The following is a 19,618-nucleotide window of genomic DNA, read 5'->3' as shown; positions in this document are numbered from 1 at the left end:
AGAGAGAGAGAGAGAGAGAGAGAGAGATCTGAGAGAGGTACATCAGTCCACTGCCTTCTGCACACGCCCCAACCAGGGATCAAACCTGTAACCCATGCATGGGCCCTGACCAGTAATCAAACCTGCCACCCTTGGTGTATGGGATGGTGCCCAACCAGCTGAGCCACACGGGCCAGGGCTCAGATATACAGAAGTTTTTATTCTTCACCTAGGTTTATCCTTCACCTAGATTCCCCAAATGTTAACATTTTTTTACATTTGCTTTACATTTTTTCAACATTTATGTATACATAATATTTTCTTTCTTGAGAGAAACTTCCAGAAATTATGTCCTTTTACCCCTAAATACTTAAGTGTGCATTTCCAAAAACAAGATAGTTTCTTACATCACCATAGGACAATAATTAGAATTAGGAAATGAATATTGATATAAGAATTTATTAAAATTTTATCAGTTGAGCTAATAACCCTTTTTGGGGTAGCATCCCAACCCACCCTATCCCCCTTATAAAAAAAAAAAAGTAATTTTGGTACAGGATTCAATCCAGTATCACACATTGCATTTAGTTGTGATATCTCTTTACATTTCTTTAACCTGAAACCATTATTTTTTATAGTCTTTCATGAGCTTAACATTTTTGAACAGTGCAGGCCTTTTATTTTGCAAAATGTCCCTCTATTTGTGTTTATCTGAGACTTCTTCACGATTAGAAATAGGTTACACATTTTTGGCAGGAATACTACGGAAGTGGTATTGTGTCCTTGGTGAATAATACCAGGAGACATGTGATGTTGATTTGTCCCATTACTGGTGATAATTTTTATCACTTGTTGCTATTTTCTTCTTTGTAATTACTATCAACTTGTGGGGAGATACTTTGAGCCACTTATGTAGATATCCTATTTTACAGCAAACTTTCACCAAGTAGTTTTAGCATCTGTTGTTTACTCTTGACTGAATAATTATTAGTATGATGCCGGGAGCTGGTCCATGCTTGCTGTTTCAAGGGACCTGGCATATATGGCAAACTGTTCTTAATATGTTTGCTCACCTTCTTGGCACTATGTGTTTTAACCAAGGTCTCTGAGAAAGGTTGTTTCCCCAGGTAGGGATTTTCCCCTGAAGTTAGGGAGGGAATAAAACCTCTTAACTAAGTGCCAGGCGGGTAATTAATCACTTTAACTACGAACAATCATGCTTAAGCTACATAATCTTTACTCCCTGGAATGGAGATAAGAAACGCCCTAACCTTTGGAATAGAGATTGATAGGATTGGAACCAACTGGTATAAATACAGATGTAAGAAGACAGAACTTAGAAGACAGAACCTACACAGAACCTAGAGACAGAAGAACTTCGCTGGAGAGAACATGGCAAAAGATCCTGGACTGAACCTGACTACAGAAATTGGCAAGAGAACCTGACTAGAACCTGGTGACTGAACCTGGCTGGAGAACCTAGCGAGGGAACAAGGCTACAGAACCTGGCTGGAGAACCTGGAGAACCTAGCAAGAGAACATGGACACAGAACCTGGCTGGAGATCCTAACCAGAACTTGCCTGGAGATCCTGAACAGAACTTGGCTGGAGATCCTGGCTAGAGATCCTGGCTAGGCCGCTGATGAACTGAATGCTGCCTCCATGTCATTCCTTCTTCGCCGACTCCGTCCACACCTTTGGGGACCCCTGGACCTGCTGGGGTTGGACCCCAGCAGTATGACTGTTGCAAAAAGGCATTTTCTAATTCTGTCATTCCTTTTGCAGCATTTAATTTCTATCCTATCAAATGGAAAGAGCTTGCCTCCCCACCTCTCTCCTTTATGTCAGTATAGACTGATGAATTCATATTTTTTCAGTGGTTTGTAGTTTGCTACTACCTTTATTTTGGTGTTCAAAATATTCCAAATTTAGCGATTGGTAGCCCCTTCAAGCTGGTTCCTATGTCATTTTTGTGTTTTTGACAGCTTAATTGTTGCTTTAGTGGAAGGATGGAATTTTGGAGTTCTTACTCCACAATTTTTGGTGATGACACTCCTAGTTCCCATGTCATTTTAACATGTCATCATTATTCTTTAAGTGCTTTATTAATTCTCCGTAAAACAAAATTTTCCAGGTTCACCTTGCCCTAGCCAGCCCCAACCCTGGGATCAGCCATTTCTCCAAGGAGTTCTGCTTCTTTTAGGAGGAGAATGTTATTTAGAAACCAAGGTTTGGGTGCTGAGTGTGCTCACTGTTGTTGGGATGTCATTGCTTTAGGACTGCTCAGCAGATAGAGCTAGAAAAGTGCATACTTACAAACACATATGCAAACACACATACAAACACACTCCTATGTTTTACACACATATTTATATATACATGTACATATCACAAAAGTATATCAATATCAGTCTGTCACACATATACACACAAAACAACAACAACAACAGCTGTGATTTATATGTATCTTACCTCTATTCAGTTCCACAGGGCTTATTCTAATCTTCCCTTCCCCAAGACTGAAAAACCTGCTTTATATTATCCTTAGCAAATTCACTTATTATTCAGTTCTTACATGTACAGAGAGTACTTTTAGAATTTCTAACTGATATTACTACAAAAAACAAACCTATTAACTGGAGTTCAACATTTGTAGTTCTTTCTGTTGTTTGCCTAAAAGTATGTTAATAGTCCAGGTACATTGTTCAGAAATTACTGTGTGTGTTCTTCCCTCTTCACCCCCTGCAGTGCTGTTTCAGAGTTTATTCAACCACTCTCTTATAAATGGCATTTAGGTGGCTTCCAGTATTTTGCTGTTACAAACAAAGACTTCTTTGTAACTTGTTTAATCTATCTCTATCTTTGTTATATGTCTTGTTCCTGACAGCATACCCAGGACGATTTGCAGCAACTGAGGTCAGACTTGGATGCTGTTTCCATGAAATGCAACAGTTTTCTTCATCAGTCCCCATCTGGTTCCAGTGTTTCAACTCTGCACTCAGAACTCAATCTGCTGGTAGAGAAAATGGACCGTGTATATGGTCTCTCCACTGTCTATCTGAATAAGTGAGTGAGCTGAGGACTTGGGTCCAAATGGCAATGTTTCCATTGGGATGAGAAGGGGAGGTGCCCGGAGTGTTTCAGTCGAGAGAGATTGCAGATCTTGAAGATCATGTACCCATGATAAGAGACCATGGCTTTAGTTCAGGTATGGATTGGGTACATTTGGGCCCCACTGAACAAATGCCAGTGGGGGAGTTGATTTGCAGTGTTAGGATTCTTTTGTACCCCATTTCTGTTAGATTAGATACCACTAAAAAAAAAAAAAAGAAAGAAAGAAAGAAAGAGAAAGAAAAAGGGACACTAAAAATAAAAAGAAAAAATTTAAGTAAACTAAGTACAAGTCTTTGAAGCTCTTCCCTCTTACTGCCCGTCTCCACCTGTGACCTTGAGGAGAAGCCGATTGCCAATGCTTCATAGTGTTGAGTGGGTTTCTGGCCTCACCTTTTCTCCCAGAGTCTACCGCGTGTGTGTGTCCCACTGCCACCTAGAGTTTTATTTTGAATTGGCTTGAATTGGCACCGCATATACCATGCTCTCTTATTTTTATGAAATTGCGTTTTTACAGTTATGTTTTGGGAACCTCTCCTTAGTGTTCCAGGTCTGTAGCCCATTTCATGTGTTAACGAAAGTGATTTTATCCTCACAGGCTCAAGACAGTCGATGTCATAATGCGTAGCGTTCAGGATGCTGAACTCTTGGTCAAAGGTTATGAGATCAGGCTGAGTCAAGAAGAAGCAGTACCAGCAGATCTCTCAGCTCTGGAGTCCCATCGGTCTACATTGCGGGTTGGTTGCTCTGAGTTTCTTAGGAGGTTGACTTAATACAGGGGTAAAGCAAAAGTAGGCTTACAGTTGTATGTGAAAGACAGTTTCTACTTGTATTATTACTTATTAATTGTATTACTTATTTGTATTACAACTGTAAATCTAATTTTGCCCACCCCTGTATATCCAGGGCTTTGAGGTAGCAGAGAAATACAGTTTTGGATAGTATGACACTGACTTTAAGTTTGTATTTGAACTAGGAAGAATATCATTTTTAATATATTTTAATATGTATTCAAAGAATAGATTAATAAGAAAACCAAGAGTCAGATTGGCTAAATGGCTTACCTTGGTTTCATAGCTTATAAGTGATAGAGCCAGGTTCCAAACACAAGTGCTTTGCACATTTCTCTCTACTGTACTGCCTGCCCTTGGCTGCCCAGTGTGCTTGAGGACATGGAGGCATTTCTGGCCCAGACATTATGGGGTCTAGCTTCTGAATCACAGATAGAATGTGACAACATGTCCTTGTTGTCTACCTTAGTCTGAGCCTTCCTTCCCTCTTAGCATGGAATATTTTTAATCTTGTGTTGCTGTGCCTGTTTTGAATAGCACTGGCTCAGTGATGTCAAGGACAAGAATTCAGTGTTTTCAGTCCTGGATGAGGAAATTGCCAAGGCCACGGTGGTGGCAGAGCAGCTGAATCGTCTGACCCCAGAGCGAAGCCTGGATTTGGAGCGCTATCAGGAAAAAGGCTCCCAGCTGCAGGAACGTTGGCACCGAGTCATTGCCCAGCTTGAGACCCGGTGAGTGGTAGCCCTACCCTCTTCTCCTGTTAGTGGTCAGGGACTAGATTTTAAACAAAACTAGACTTGTATCTGTGTATGCTTGTGTAAAGGCAGGATTTGATAGGGAGAGGTAGACATGAAATGATGTTATGAATTCTGAACAAGATACATGACAGGAAGTTGGGACCACCAATCCCAAAGTAGACTTGAGTCTTGCTTTTGAGTCAGCAGTGATGGTCCTAGTGCCTCTCCTGTGTCCAGGCCGTACCTGCTTAAGTCATGATGACAATAGAATGGGAAGGGGACTTGGTGGTCTTCTCTCAAGGACGGCACCTGGGTTTCAGGCGTCACTCTACTAGCTTTGAATCTAGTATGAACCATTTTCATAGTGGGCCTTTGCAGAATTTCTTTCATTTGCTAATTCATTGGTTTTATCCCTATAACTTGAGATCCTACTTCCGATGACTTATTTGAATAAGAAAGATTGAAAACTACTTACTTGGAGCTAGGCTGGGTAGGCAGATATATAGGGAGAGGAGTTATAGTAACTCATATAAGTTTGGATTGATTGTCTATACTTGAGTTACTATTCCAAGGCTAGCTAGGCTAACAAAAATGTTATAAGAAATAACAGTAAATAATTACTGTTTTTCACCCACTCTACCCCCACTGCCCTCCCCTGGAAATTAGAGTGATCATAAATCATAGCTGGGGTAACCTGACAGGTACTCTGTCATCAGGGACAGAAGTGTACAGTCAGTACTACCTTACTGGGAACATGGTAATCCTTGGCAGTCTAGGTAAAAAATTTGACAAGGATTATCATGGGATGCCAGGCCCTGGGCAGTTTCCAGGGCCACCAGGACACAACTGTTTTTTTGTTGTTTTTAAAATATATTTTATTGATTTTTTACATAGAGGAATGGAGAGGGATAGAGAGTTAGAAACATCGATGAGAGAGAAACATCGATCAGCTGCCTCCTGCACACCCCCTACTGGGGATGTGGCCGCAACCAAGGTACATGCCCTTGACTGGAATCGAACCTGCGACCCTTCAGTCCGCAGTCTGACGCTCTATCCGCTGAGCCAAACCGGTCAGGGCCACAACTGTTTTTACTCACTTTTTACCCCATAGGGCACTGGGTACATGCATAACTCTCAGCATTGTATTGGTATCCCCCTCAAATAAAGATGTATCCTCTGTGGTTGAGCTCAACTGAACACATAGGCTACCGAGGGAATTGTCTCATTTACTTGATTATATTGACACCAAATACCTAACGGCAGTTTTTCTCTGCTTCTCCAGCCAATCTGAACTAGAAAGTATCCAGGAAGTTCTGGGAGATTACCGAGCCTGCCATGGAACTCTCATCAAATGGATTGAGGAAACTACTGCCCAGCAGGAAAGGATGAAGCCAGGCCAGGCAGAGGACAGCAGAGTGCTATCGGAGCAGCTCAGCCAGCAGACGGTGGGTGCAGCAGTAGCACAGTGGAAGTTGGCAGGGGCTGGGGGTTAGTTCATCATAAAAGAAGATGATGTGCTAGCAATTAAGCTTCCCCTAAATGGTAAGACATTCTGAGCCCTGTCTTCTGAAAAGGGTTCAGCAGGATGGTCTCAAGATACTGGTGTTGCATTTAGGCCAGATGACCTATAAGGTCCCTTTTAATGCTGAGTTTCTTTGAGTATAATATTGAAATCACTTGATGGACAGATGAAAATTATTTTGGTTTTGCCCTGTCCAATTTTTCTCAGTGGTTAGAGCATCAGCCTCAGACCAAAGGGTTGAGGGTTTGATTTCTGGTCAAGGGCACATACCTCAGTTGCAGGCTCTTTCCCAGTCTAGTCTGGTCAGGCACATGCATGAAGCAACCAACTGATGTGTCTATCATATCTCTCTCTCTCTCTCCCCCTCTCTCCTTCTCTCCCTCTCTCCCCCACCCCTCCCTCCTTCTCCTCTGCTCTCTAAAAAAAATTTAAAACTCAATGGAATGAATATCCTCAGGTAAGGATTAAAAGAAAGTATTATTTTGGTTTATTTTGTTTCTTATTTTGGTTTATTTTTTTAAGCCTCACCTGAGGTTATGTTTTTATTGATTTTAGAGAGAGAGGAAAGAGTGGGAGGGAGGGAGAAAACACATCAGTTGCCTCCCAAATGCACCCTGACTGGGGATTGAACCTGCAACTTAGGTATGTGCCCTGACTGGAAATTGAACCTGCAACCTTTTAGTGTATGGAATAATGCTCCAGCCAACTGAGCCAACTGGCCAGGGCTGGTTTATTTTGTTTCTTGATATTTAATTTTATTTTAGAAGGATTAGAATATGGAGGAATGCAAACCCAGGGAAAGCTGTGAGTGTAAGAAAATTATATCATTCAAAGCAGTTTTTATGTGTTGGTATCTTGGGGTCTATTGTTTTGTTTAGCATTACAGTTAAGTTGCCTGGATTTCAATCCAGGTTTGCTCACTAAGCAAATTACTTAATCTCTCCGTGTTCTATTTCCCCATCAATAAAACGAACATAGTCTATTCTTTGTTCAACTGACCTCCACGTTATTGTTGTTGGGATTAAATGGAGGGATACACGTAAAATACTTAGAACAGTGCTTTTCAAAGTGTGGACTCCAGACTAGTAGCATCATTTGGGAACATGCCAGAAATGCAAATTCTCAAACCTAAACCCAAACCTACTGAATCAGAAACTCTGGAGGTGGGGCCCAGCAATCTGATTTATGCTGTCTTCCAGATGATTGTGATGCAGGTAAGGTTTGAAAACCACTACCTTAGAACCTAAAAGATGCTCAGCTGTTTCAGTGATGGTAATGTGATGGTAATGACAATGGTAATGGTGTGATATTTTGGTTCCTAGGATCTGTTTGCAGAAATTGAGAGAAATCAGACAAAACTGGACCAGTGTCAAAAATTTTCCCAGCAGTACTCCACGGTTGTAAAGGTAACTCTGCCATGTCCCAAAAGGAACACAAGTGACCTTCAGCTTAGGAAGCCCTGCATTGTCACTGGGTTTTCCACGGCAGCTCTTCTGCTGCAGGCTGGCCCATCCTTCAGTTAGTGCAGCTGTGCATTTCTCATGGCCCACATTGGAGGATGCTCATGAGGCACCAGATGTCAGCTACGACTGAAGACTCTCCATTTAGGTGACTCACAGGCCTCTTAGACTTAATATGTCAGAAACAGAATATTTGGGTTTTCTCTCATCTTGCTTATCTCAGGATATAGTATCACCATTTTCCTATTTGCTGAGGCAAAAAAAAAACCCCAAAGTGATCCTTAACAGTTCTTTTTGCCTTAAACTTTATGTTCAGTCTTTGAACGAGCTGTCTCCATCTTCCAGTGTCTTGGACCTGACTGCCTCTCATTGCCCGTCCCTCACCATTTCCCTGGCTCACATCTAAGTGAGGCATCTTCCTTAGACCACGGCACTGCCTCCAAGCTGAAAGCTTGCTACTGCTTCTTCCCCACAGGCTGTTTTCCCACACAGTAGCAGAATCACCTTTTAGAACATACTTCATGTCACAGAATTTCAGACACCACCTATTATATGCACTATCAGAAGAAACTCTGCCACTTATGCAAATGCCATTGATTGTAAAACATATTCTACTAGTAATTCTGGAGCTACAAAAATGGGGGGGAAATTTGTACCTTACAATAGATGAAACATCGTCAATTGGATCATATCATTCTCCTGCTCAAAACTTTCCAAAGGCTTTATCTCACACTCATAATAAAATTTTAAACTCTTATGTAGTTTATGAGGCCATATCTGATCTGCGCCCCCCCCCCCCATTTCTCTGATAACATCTTTACATAAAAATGACCTGCGGTTATTATATATGTATTTGTTTATTATGTGTCTTCTCACTAGAATGTAAATTCCAGGGGAGGGGCAAAGTTTCCTCTGGCTTGTTTTCCACTGTGTGTGTAGCACTCAGAACAATGGCGGGCACATCGTAGATGCGCAACCAATAGTTTTTGAATGAATGCATTTCTTTAGTTAATAGCAGAAGACTTGGTGTCACAGAGATCTGCGTCCACATCCTAGCTGCGCCATTTTCAGGCTTTAGAGCACTTAGCCTCTCTGATTACCTGTTGCAATATGTACACAGTGGGAACAGTAACAACCCCACCAAGTGACTGTAAATATTAAATGGGATAATGTATGCATAGGACCATGCTGCAAATCTAAAATACATTCAGTAAATGGTAGCACGTGCTTATATTATTATTGCTATTTTATTATTACTACTACTATTTTTCTTTAGGTCGCTTAAGGAATTTATTTCATGTTTTCCTCCTGCCTTCTGTTTCCTAAGTAGACAACAGAAAGCAGGATATTCTAGGTAAAAGGAACTGCATAATCAAAGGCACAGAGGAATGAACATTCAATGATTATATGAGGAGATAGGGAATATTCTGGTTTGGCTAGGAGGAGGCTGGGCCCAGCCTTAGACCTTAGAAAGGCCTTGTTCGGTTTTTTGGCTTTATTTTCTATTCTTGCTACTCAAAATGTGGCCTTTGAACCAGGAGCAACTTGTTAGAAATGCAGAATCTTCAACCTTCCAAATCAGAATCTGCATTTTAACAAGATTCCCAGATGATTTGTATGCATGTTGATATTTGAGAAATTTTCACTCTTGAAAACTTTTAAGCAGAGGAACAAAGCGGTCATCTTTGTTTTAGAAAAGTTACTCTGGTGGAGAGTAACTAAGAAGCTCTTGTACTTGTCTTGTGAGAGATGAAGAGGGCCTGACTAGGGCATCCCTCTCAGGATTACAGGGGACGTGGCAAGAGCATGGCCATATGAGTAGAGCGTTGGTTTAGGGATTCTAATCTTGACTCTGTTGCTCACCCTCTAGTTAATTAGGGAAATTCACTTCTTGTCTCTGGGCTTCAGTTGCCCATGCATGAAAAGGATGGTAGCAAACAAACTGCAAACTCAGAGGTCAGCAGCTGTAACCCACAGGCTAAAGCGAGCTGTGCACCTATTTTCATATGTCCCATAAGAGGTGGCTTTAAAAAAAAAGGGGGCAAATAATACTTTGTGACACATGAAATTTACAGGAACTTCATTCAGCTGTCAGTGTCCATAGGTAAAGTTTTATTCTAATACAGCCATAGTCTATCATTTACATATTATCTATGGCTGCTTTCATTTACGGTGGCAGATTTGAGTAGCTGGGACAGAGATAGCATGGCCCAATAGTGTCCATCTGGCCCTTTACAGGAAAACTTTCTAACCTGCAGTTTAAAAGATCACCAAAATGCCTTCAGGTAATGAAATATGTGATTTCTGTTACATGGTGTGTGTGAGCTATAAAGCCCGATGTAAACAGTGGAATTTCTTCCTCCTCAGGACTACGAACTGCAACTAATGACATACAAGGCCTTTGTGGAATCACAGCAGAAATCCCCTGGCAAACGCCGTCGCATGCTTTCCTCTTCGGATGCCATCACGCAAGAGGTGAAAGGGTGGGGAAAGGACACGTACCACTGTCTTCCCTTAAGGGGATTCCTTGCCTGGGCCTTGCAGTTTGCTTTACAGCCCACCTTTCTGCTGAGCATGTGACTTCATGACAACCTCCTCTTATTTTCAACTATTTAAATTTATATTTCTGGTGGGTAATTCATCTAAATTGTGTTTTTTTTGAACCATAGTTCATGGACTTAAGGACTCGCTATACAGCATTGGTGACCTTAACAACTCAGCACGTAAAATATATCAGTGATGCGCTCCAGCGGCTGGAAGAGGAGGAGGTAAGGACAGTTGGGTCCTAAATCATCTTGAAAATGGAATTTAAAACCCTGCGCCTCAGCCCTAGCCAGTTTGGCTCAGGACCGAGCATTGGCCTGCGGACTGCAGGGTCCTGGGTTTGATTCTGGTCAAGGGCACATGCCCGGATTACAGGCTTGATCCCCCAGCAGGGGGCATGCAGGAGACAGTGAATCAGTGATGCTCTCTTATCATTGATGTTTCACTCTCTCTCCCTCTCCCTTCCTCTCTGAAATAAAAAAATATATATTTAAAGACAACAAAACCCCCCAAAACCTGTGCCTCATCTGTCAAAATGTAAAGTGCACACACAGCCAATTTTCTTAATTCATAGTAGTTGTGTTCTATGAGGTTGCTGAAAACACTGCATTAGTGAATACTGTACTCTTTGCAGCTGGAGAAATATATTGTTAGGTTCCTACAAGCCTCTGCTTACAACATTTTTGTCCACAGAAAATGCATAAACTTGTGTTATGTGTGTTTTTCTTTAAAAACACCTGACTTAATATATTTTGTTGATTCACTGACATTGAACTCATGGCCAAGAGCACTATAACTCACTCCTGAACAAGACTTATATAACACACATTATCTCCATAATGCACATCACAGCCTTCCTGTGCTTAGGAACGCAAGACGTGAGCACCTCAGCACTGCATTTGGGTCCATTTTAAACAGCGAAACCACTATCAGAAAACACAAAAATAAGAAAACCCTGACACTCAACAGACACTTGTTTACAGTATAAAAGCTGGATCAAGGTGACAGAGTGTCACCTTATTCTACCCCGACTGGGAACATTGGGCACCTGAAATATTTTGCAGCCACTCTGTTCATGTCTGGGAATGACTGTGAAAATGCACAAATATTGATTTGGGGGTTATAAATAAATTTTAGGGAGTAGATAAATATGGGATCTGTGAATAATTATGAGAATTGACTATATTATGTCCAACATCCCCACTTCCAAGTACCTTTAGTATGGAAATATTATAAGTATGAAGGAATGATGTGAATAAAAGTCATAAATAAAGCATGATTTGGTAAAGGGAAATATTGGAAACATACAGATTCTATACATGAAATGCTACAAAGCTGTTAAAAATAATGAAATAGGTTTATATGCAGTGACAAGGGAAGATAATTAAAATATATTATTTGGGGGAAAAACAGGTTAGAATACTTTGTATAATTATGGTTTTATAATTTAAAAAAATCTATGTCTTTGTAAAATAAATTTCCACATATCCAACTACTCTTATAAAAAGAAATGCTTTTGGAAACATTAACCCATAGCAGTTTTTGCCTATGTAAATTAGCAAAATACGTCCTTTATGTCAATATCTACCTCACTTAATCTCTGTAGACTTTAATCTCTTTACCTGTAATTATAAGAATTATGAAAATAAGTAAGCTGCTATATGTGAAGGGCTTTTTAAAATCACTAATTATTGAATATCTATCACATATAAAACAATGTGCTTTTTAAGAAAGGTGCTAACCTGGATATAATGAACTTATATCCCATAGTTAGGCACCTGTGAGCAGTGCTCTAGGCTCGGTAAATTACATTTAATTGGGGATTATTTTAACTGCTTACTGATTTAGGTAACTCTCGTGTCTCTATTTTAGGAAATCTGAACTTAGGCCAGTCTAATAAGATGAACCAACATACTGATTTTCTATTTCCTATTCTAGAAAGTGGTAGAAGAGGAAAAACAGGAACACGTGGAGAAGGTGAAAGAACTTTTGGGCTGGGTGTCTACCCTAGCAAGGAATACACAAAGCAAAGCTACCTCATCCCAGACCAAAGAATTGACAGACATTGAAAAAGCTATTTTAGAACAGCAGGTAAGTAGGAGGTCTATCTTATTCTTCCTGGATACAATAATATATGATAATGCATTAGGTGTATAATACAAGTCACATATGGGCCACCCAGCAGGGATTGTTATCTCAGTAAATGTTAACTTATGAAGTTATCTTATTTATATTTCTACCTTTTTTTTTTTTTTAGTCAGCTCTACATAGACCAGTATAATCTGAGCTAAGCTGTTTGCATCTTGGATTTTTAAAAAGTTACTTCAAATAATCTTTGATGCTTTAATTTTTTTAGATTCTGAAGCTTTTTTCTTTATTTCTACTAAATAGGTTCTGGCAGAGGAGCTGACAAACAAGAGAGAACAAGTCTCTGAGGCCATTAAAACTTCACAGATCTTCTTGGCCAAGCATGGTCATAAGTAGGTATTAGATGAGAGATTATGGCACACCGAGGAGACCAGATCTACCTGGCTAAACCTTAGGGTCATGATGAGAATTCAGACTGGAGAATTCAGAGCAGCAAAATTCAGATGATGAAGAGCTTTGTAGTTCATGCTGAGGAATTTGCATTTTACCTTGTTGGCTCTGTGGAGGGATCATAAACATGATTGGATTTTGTTGGAAAAGGTTTCTAGAACAGTTTGATAGAGAATGTATTGATCTCAGGCAAGAGTAGAGGCCTGAGCGACCAGTTAAGAGGTTGTTCTGATAATATAGGCAAGATATGATGAGGGATGTAAAGCAGACAGAGATTCTAAAGAGATTAAGAATGATGAATTTATAATACAGAGTTTGGTGACAAACAAAAATGATCAGATATAACTCTCTGGTGTCTGGCTTAAGCCATTGGGTGTATGGTGATGCCACTCACCAAGAGAGGTATCACAGGAGAAGTTATGGATTTAGGGAGAAGAGGGCAGCTTTAGTTTCAGATGTTAGGAACGTGAAGACCCCACAGGACATCTGAATGGAAGTGCCTAGTATGTATTAGGAAGCACCTAACACATTAAGTTATCCAATGGGAAACTGCATATGTAAATTTAGAATTAATAAGAGAAGTCTAAAGTGATGGAGATTTGAGTCATCAGCATAAGAAACCATAAGAGTGGATTAGCTTACAAGGACTCAGGGGCATCTCAATGCTTCTTGCCCTGTAAAGGAAGCCTTAGAGAAGTAAAAGGAAAATGATGAGTTATACCTCAGAACCCAAGAGAGAACAGAATTCTAAAAAGAAGGGAGTGGTGAGAAGTCAAGAAAGGTCAAGACTGAGACCTATCTATTAAATTTGGCAAGTTGGAAGTTTTTGGTGACTCTGGTGAAAAGTTGGGGGATAATGTAAGATTTTAGTGTAGTGGAGAGCACTTGAAGTGAGGAAGGTAGTGATAATGAAATTAGACACTCTTTTTTTTAAAATATACTTTTGTTTTGGAGAGGAAGGGAGAGGGAAAGAGAGATTGAAACATCAGTGATGAGAGAGAATCATTGATCAGCTGCCTCCTGCACGCTCCCAACTGGGGATTGAGCCCACAATCTGGGCATGTACCCTTGACTGGAGTCGAGCCCGGGACCCTTCAGTCCACAGGCTGAGCCAAACCAGCTGGGCCTGAAATTAGACACTCTTTAAAGAAGCTTGGCCATAGGAAAGGAAAGAAATAATAAAGTAGAAATAATTAGAGTAGAATATAATCAATAAAGAGTTTTGTTTTCTTAAGAGATCAGTGGGGTTTAACTGTGTTTATGGACTATGTCTCAAGGACGTTGCAGGGGAAAGATTGAAGTACTAGGAAAGAGGTGCCAGAGGATGTGAGAGAGGATAAGATTCATCACTAGGTGGAGAGTACACCTTAGACAGAGGTTGAGACAGCTTTTCTTCTGAAATCTGAGAAAAAGGAGATTAAGAAAGGTGTGAATAAAAAATTTAAAAATTAAATAAAAAGGGAGCATTTGAGATCTTTCTCTCCCTGACATATGTTCACCAGTTGGGCTCAAATAAACTCATAAAAATTCTAAAAAAAGAGAAGAAAGATGTGAATATAGGTTAATATGCCAGGAGTGAAGCCAGAAAGTGAGAGAATTAGTGCCCAGTGGTCTGTATGTTGTCTTTGAAATAGGTAGAGAGCCTAGCCAATGTGGCTCAGTAGTTGAGTGTCGACCTATGAACCAGGAAGTCATGGTTCAATTCCCAGTCAGAGCACATGCCCAGGTTGTGGGCTCAATCCGCCGTGCTGGTTGTGCAGGAGGCAGCCGCTGATCAATGATTCTCGTTCATCACTGATGTTTCTATCTCTTTCTCTTCCTCTCTGAAATCAATAAAAACAAGTTTTTGTTTTCAAACCTCACCAGAGGATATTTTTCCATCGATTTTTAAAGAGATTGGAAGAGAGAGGGAAAGACAGATAGAAATATTGATGTGAGAGTAATGCATGGATAGGTTGCCTCCTGCACACGCCCTGACCAGGGCCCGGACCGGGTAGGAGTCTGCAACCAAAGTATGGGCCCCTGACTGGAATCGAACCTGGGACCCTTTAGTCTGCAGGCCAAAGCTCTATAACAGCCAAACTTGCTAGGGCTAAAAAAAATTTTTTTAAAAAAAGAAATAGAGAGGTTGTTTGCCGAAAGTTAGAGTAGTGTTGAGGGGAAAGAAGGAAGGATTAACTCAGACTGCACTGAAGTCCAGTGGAGGTCAGAGCCCAGTAGGATCTCTGGCTGCGGTATTTCTCTCTCACTGGTTATACTTAGCAGCCCGCACATGGGAGCAGAGTTTGATTGATCTGGGGCTGGAGTTTTATCAGATTAATGAGCGTGTAAGGAACTGATGGAGATAATGACTGTGGGGTCTGGAAAAGAGGAGAAACTAAATATAATAGGATTGATTAAGAGAAAATGGAACATGAAGGAAGACTTGGGAAATCTCAGTAAGTTGGTGGATAGTTGTAATATAAATCACAGGGTTCATTCTCAAAAACATAATGTAGAATGAGAAAGGGGACTTGCAAAATTTACCCGATTCAAATAGTGATTGCCTCTGGGGAGGAAGGGAAAGTAATGGGGTTGGTGACACATACACATTGGACTTTATATCTGTAATATTTTATTTCTAAGAAGAGGATCTAAAGCAAACCTGGTAACATTTGGTAAAGCTGGATAGTTGGGTAATGAGTAAATGCGATTTGTTTAAAATATTTCAATTTTAAAAGCAGTATAGGAGTAAAGAAAGAAAACTGGAAAGGTAGGGGTATAATTAGGAGCTATAATCAGATAGTAGATTCTTAAAGTTTAAAATTTCAGAAGTGGAAGAATTTTAGATAACAGCGGGGTCCAAATTTGCCCTTTATGGACGGGGCTGAAGGGGAGTGGAGGCCATTGGGATTGAGAAAATTGCAGAACTACAAGCTTAGGGTGTTATAGACAATTGGTGACATGATCGTAGACATCATCAAGAATCATGACTTGATTTGAGATAAACAGGAAAACTATGAGTTAGAAGCCAAAGTGTTCAATGAGTATGGAGCTCTGAGCAGATGATCCACAGTTAGCAGTGACCAAGAACAATACCATGCAAGGTGGAGAAGTCATGATTGTGAAGCCATAGACATGAGTTGGAGGAAGGCTTTTCTCTAAAAGCTTTAATGCTTCATCTTCCAGACTCTCAGAAAAAGAGAAGGAACAGATATCTGAGCAATTGAATGCCCTGAATAAGACTTACCATGACCTGTGTGATGGTTCAGCAAACCAGCTTCACCAGCTTCGGAGCCAGTTGGCTCAGCAGACAGAACAAAAGGTACTTTCAATTTTACTTTCCAAATGTTGGGAGGGTACCTTTTGAATGGTATGAAAGTATCCTTGCTGATTGAAAGTCATGATCACTAGCTTTCCATGACCAATGTGAATTAATTTTTTTAACCTCACCGTAGCAGCCATTTGTCTTGTGTTTCTTACCTGGGGTTCCATGATGTGTTGGTCAGTCAAAACTCTGGAAGGCATTTATGGCTAACTCTTTAGATGTGGTTCACCATTTTTGTTGTCTTCCATTTTGCAGTCAAGGAGAGCATAACTTTTATGTCACAGAGCAATAAGATTATTCCTTTGTGGCATTGTTACTCAAAAGTCAATAGCCAAAAGTTCTGAATATTGGGGAAAAAAAGATCATGAACCTCTTTCCCTCATACTTTTTTTCATATGTACTAAATGAATAAGAAATGTTTATCTTCAAAGCAAATTGGTGGATTAGCTGCACTGACTGAGACGCTGGTTCCCCTTACCCATGGTCATCCCATCATGTGACATCTTTACCAGTTCCCACTCATGTTCATTTCCTGGACCATATGGAAGTTGTTAAGTTCTTGCTGGTTGTCCTAAGTTCTTCCTGGATACTTGTGTATATGTAAACTTACCATATTATATACATGTGTCTCTGGGATATATATGTGTGTTTGCCTGCTTATTTCCTATGTTGTGAAGCAATGGCCAACTTACGTGGGGCAGGCCAAAATTAAAAATCATGTGGTAACCAAATTTAGTCTAGATGATGTTCAAAATGATATTCAGATAAATATTCTTTGACTCTGGTCCTTGGATATGAAATTTGTGCAGCAGGAGCTAGAGTTGTAAAGACCATAAGACAGAACCAGCTATGATTTATTTGAGAATAGATTTTCAAAAAGAAGTGCTGGTTTAGCATTCTCTGTGTAAGGTAGCCCACTTCTAATGGCTTGTTGCTTCACCATATAAGGGTGTATGTGAAAAGTTTTAACAATTGCTTGCTGAGAACATCCAGTTCTCATTTTGAAAGGTTAAAAAAAAGGGAGAAAATAAAGAGACAGCTGCTGAGCACCACTACATTGAGCATGATGTGTCCCTGTTACCGTTTGTGTGTTTCATGTGGAGTATTGTTCTGATTAACTGACATCCTTGCTTACAAGTTTCACTAACCCTTTGGAGTTTAAGCACAAATGCACAAAGGGAAAAGAGGACGACCTGTTTGGGGTTCTTTTTTGCAAAAAAAACAAACAAAAGTCGCATGCTGGATGCTAACACCAAGCTTACACTGTGTGTGCGATCCGGCTGAGCTGCTCCGTAAGGCTCTCTCTCTTATCTGCCCAAGGCGTGCCCGCAACTCTGGTAAGTAGAAGCCTTTTGTGTTTTCTCTTCTTCTTTCCCTCTTCTGCTTGTTTAGGTCAGGATGCCCATGTTTGGTGGGACTGAAATGGATTTCTCTGGGTATTTCCCAGCTCAGTGCTTCCTGCCTGTCCTCCACTTATGAGGGAGTTGGAAGGAACAGTGTGTAGTCTTTTCTCTTAGGCTAGACTCCAAGCATTTCTTCAGGATTAGCTTTCTGAGACTCCGTGAATCTCACAGAAGAAATTAGAAGTTCACAAAAGAACATTTTCCTTTGTCATATTTTCTGCTTCTGAATAGTTTTACATGGATTTTCTCAAAGAAGTTTTTTCATATATCTCAAAAGAGTCATATGGCTGTGTGATTTCTCTTTTGCTCTCTATAGAACAGATACCTAATAGATTTGCATAGCATACATTTACCTTATACAAGTTAAACTCTATATTCTGGTCAGAAAACAAAGGCTGTATATTGATTAATATATTTTAAATAGTATGGAGAATTTGTCAGTTATTTCATTATTTGAACAAATATAGTGATATGGAGAAATGAACCAAATTGGTTTCCTCATTGCTATCCATTCAGTATCTCTTATAGTGTGCAATTAAACAAGCATGAAATCCTCAGTGAATGTTTTTAAAATCTGGGGGAAATAGGTTAGTGAGTTTAAGGGTTTTCTTACTATTTATCAACGTTTATTTATTCATGAAATGTTTATTGGACTGCTGGTACTGTTTCTAAACACTGAATGGGCAAAGTACCTGTTCCTCTGGTGCTGCTTCTCATGGAGACAGCAATGAAATGTGTTATTTAGGCGTCAGGGAAGTGGTTGGCAATTGTTTCAACAAGATCCTCTATGGATAAGTTAAAGAGTTAAATAAGGATCAGAAATTAATACTGACCAAAGAAGGACAGATAAAACTATCCATAGAAAATGAAGATAATGAACATGAACAAGAAGAACTAGAAAATTGGAGAATAGTAAAAGGGATGAAGTATTGTAAGTGGTAAAACACTTGAGTAATTTAATTTTTGAATACCATCATCTATAATAATAAAATCATAATATGCTAATTAGACTGGACAGCTGAATGACCTTCTGGACAAAGCCGGGGCTGCGAGGGCCGAGCCCCTTGCACGAATTTTGTGCATCAGGCCTCTAGTTTCATGATAAAAGGCTTCAAAATAAGAATTCTTAAGGAGCTGCTTTTAGGCTTTTTTTTTTTGCAAGGGTAAATTAGACAATATGTAAGAATTACCTTATTCACTCACCTCAGAACCTGACTCCTTTGGAAGATGTGACTCTACTATACTTAACCTTCATACTCTTCTGGATTCAACTGGGAAGGAAGTATAATACCCCAAGATTCAGAGTCAGACTTTGATTTGATTCTAGAACTCACTAGTTTTGTGACTTTGAACACGTTACTTAACTTCTCTGTGCCTCATTTTCTTATCTCTAAACTAAAGGTTAAAATAATTGTTTTCTTAGGATTGTTGTGAGGCTTAAATATTAGTATTCAGTAAATATATTAAGTGCCCACCAATTGGTAGTTGTAATCGTGGTGGTTACTACCCATTCTAGCCTGGACTAGAAGAAAAGTTACTAGTGGTTCCAACAGCAAAGGTCCCAAGTCTGTTCTTTCCTTGACTTGCTAATTTCAATACCTAAAGCTAATTTAACTCAGCCATTGCCTTGGCAAGTGCTAGCATTAACCACCAAGAGTATGACTGCCCCAGTTGCTAAGCAGCTGCTTGAGTAAAATACACAGGATCCTTTATTGAGATATACAACTGTTGTGTGGATATTGGGATGCTTAAATCTCTCTTCTAGTCCTGTGGACTGGTCCTGCTGAACTCATCAGCAGGAAAATACTACTTCAAGAAGCTTCTACAACACTGAGAAGTTGTTATATGGGGTTGAATTCTCATTTTTGGGAACTGGTATGTGTCTTAAGAACCTTTGTGGTGAGTTAGTCCTAGAAATAGCTGTCCTGTCACTTTCACTGCTTGCTACTTTGTAGAGCTTGTCAGTCAGATATGCTTAATGCTATCATCCCTCAAGTAATCTATGAACTTCTTCTGCCCATGTAAAACATTCTGCAGTTTAGACAAATTCTTTTTTAGCATTAACTCTGTCAGGCTTCAGAGTATTTCCTACACTTTGGGGCCCTTCCCAGGCTGGGTATTTCTTGTGGTCAGAATTTGATATTCAGGGTGAGGCAAAAGTAGGTTTACAGTACATGTGGAAAATAATACAGTAAGTGATAATACAAGGATAAATTGTTTCGCATA

General features: G+C 40.0%; 1 protein-coding gene across 1 annotated transcript in view; it reads left to right on the top strand.

Annotated features, from left to right (window-relative positions):
* The window catches only part of MACF1 (microtubule actin crosslinking factor 1), a 340,411-nt gene that overhangs the window by 195,416 nt on the left and 125,377 nt on the right, over positions 1-19,618 (top strand). The window contains exons 28-37 of the mRNA XM_081085882.1: positions 2,867-3,045; positions 3,689-3,827; positions 4,419-4,612; positions 5,901-6,063; positions 7,463-7,546; positions 9,968-10,075; positions 10,270-10,368; positions 12,083-12,235; positions 12,536-12,624; positions 15,851-15,986. Coding sequence (XP_080942008.1) covers positions 2,867-3,045; positions 3,689-3,827; positions 4,419-4,612; positions 5,901-6,063; positions 7,463-7,546; positions 9,968-10,075; positions 10,270-10,368; positions 12,083-12,235; positions 12,536-12,624; positions 15,851-15,986 — 1,344 coding nt within the window. The remainder of the gene's footprint in view (positions 1-2,866; positions 3,046-3,688; positions 3,828-4,418; positions 4,613-5,900; positions 6,064-7,462; positions 7,547-9,967; positions 10,076-10,269; positions 10,369-12,082; positions 12,236-12,535; positions 12,625-15,850; positions 15,987-19,618) is intronic.

The sequence above is a fragment of the Myotis nattereri genome (assembly GCF_964212035.1).
Source record: "Myotis nattereri genome assembly, chromosome: 3".
In the NCBI taxonomy this organism is placed as follows: domain Eukaryota; kingdom Metazoa; phylum Chordata; class Mammalia; order Chiroptera; family Vespertilionidae; genus Myotis; species Myotis nattereri.
The sequence above is the reverse complement of the archived record's forward strand: the minus strand, read 5'-3'. Positions and strand labels throughout refer to the sequence as shown.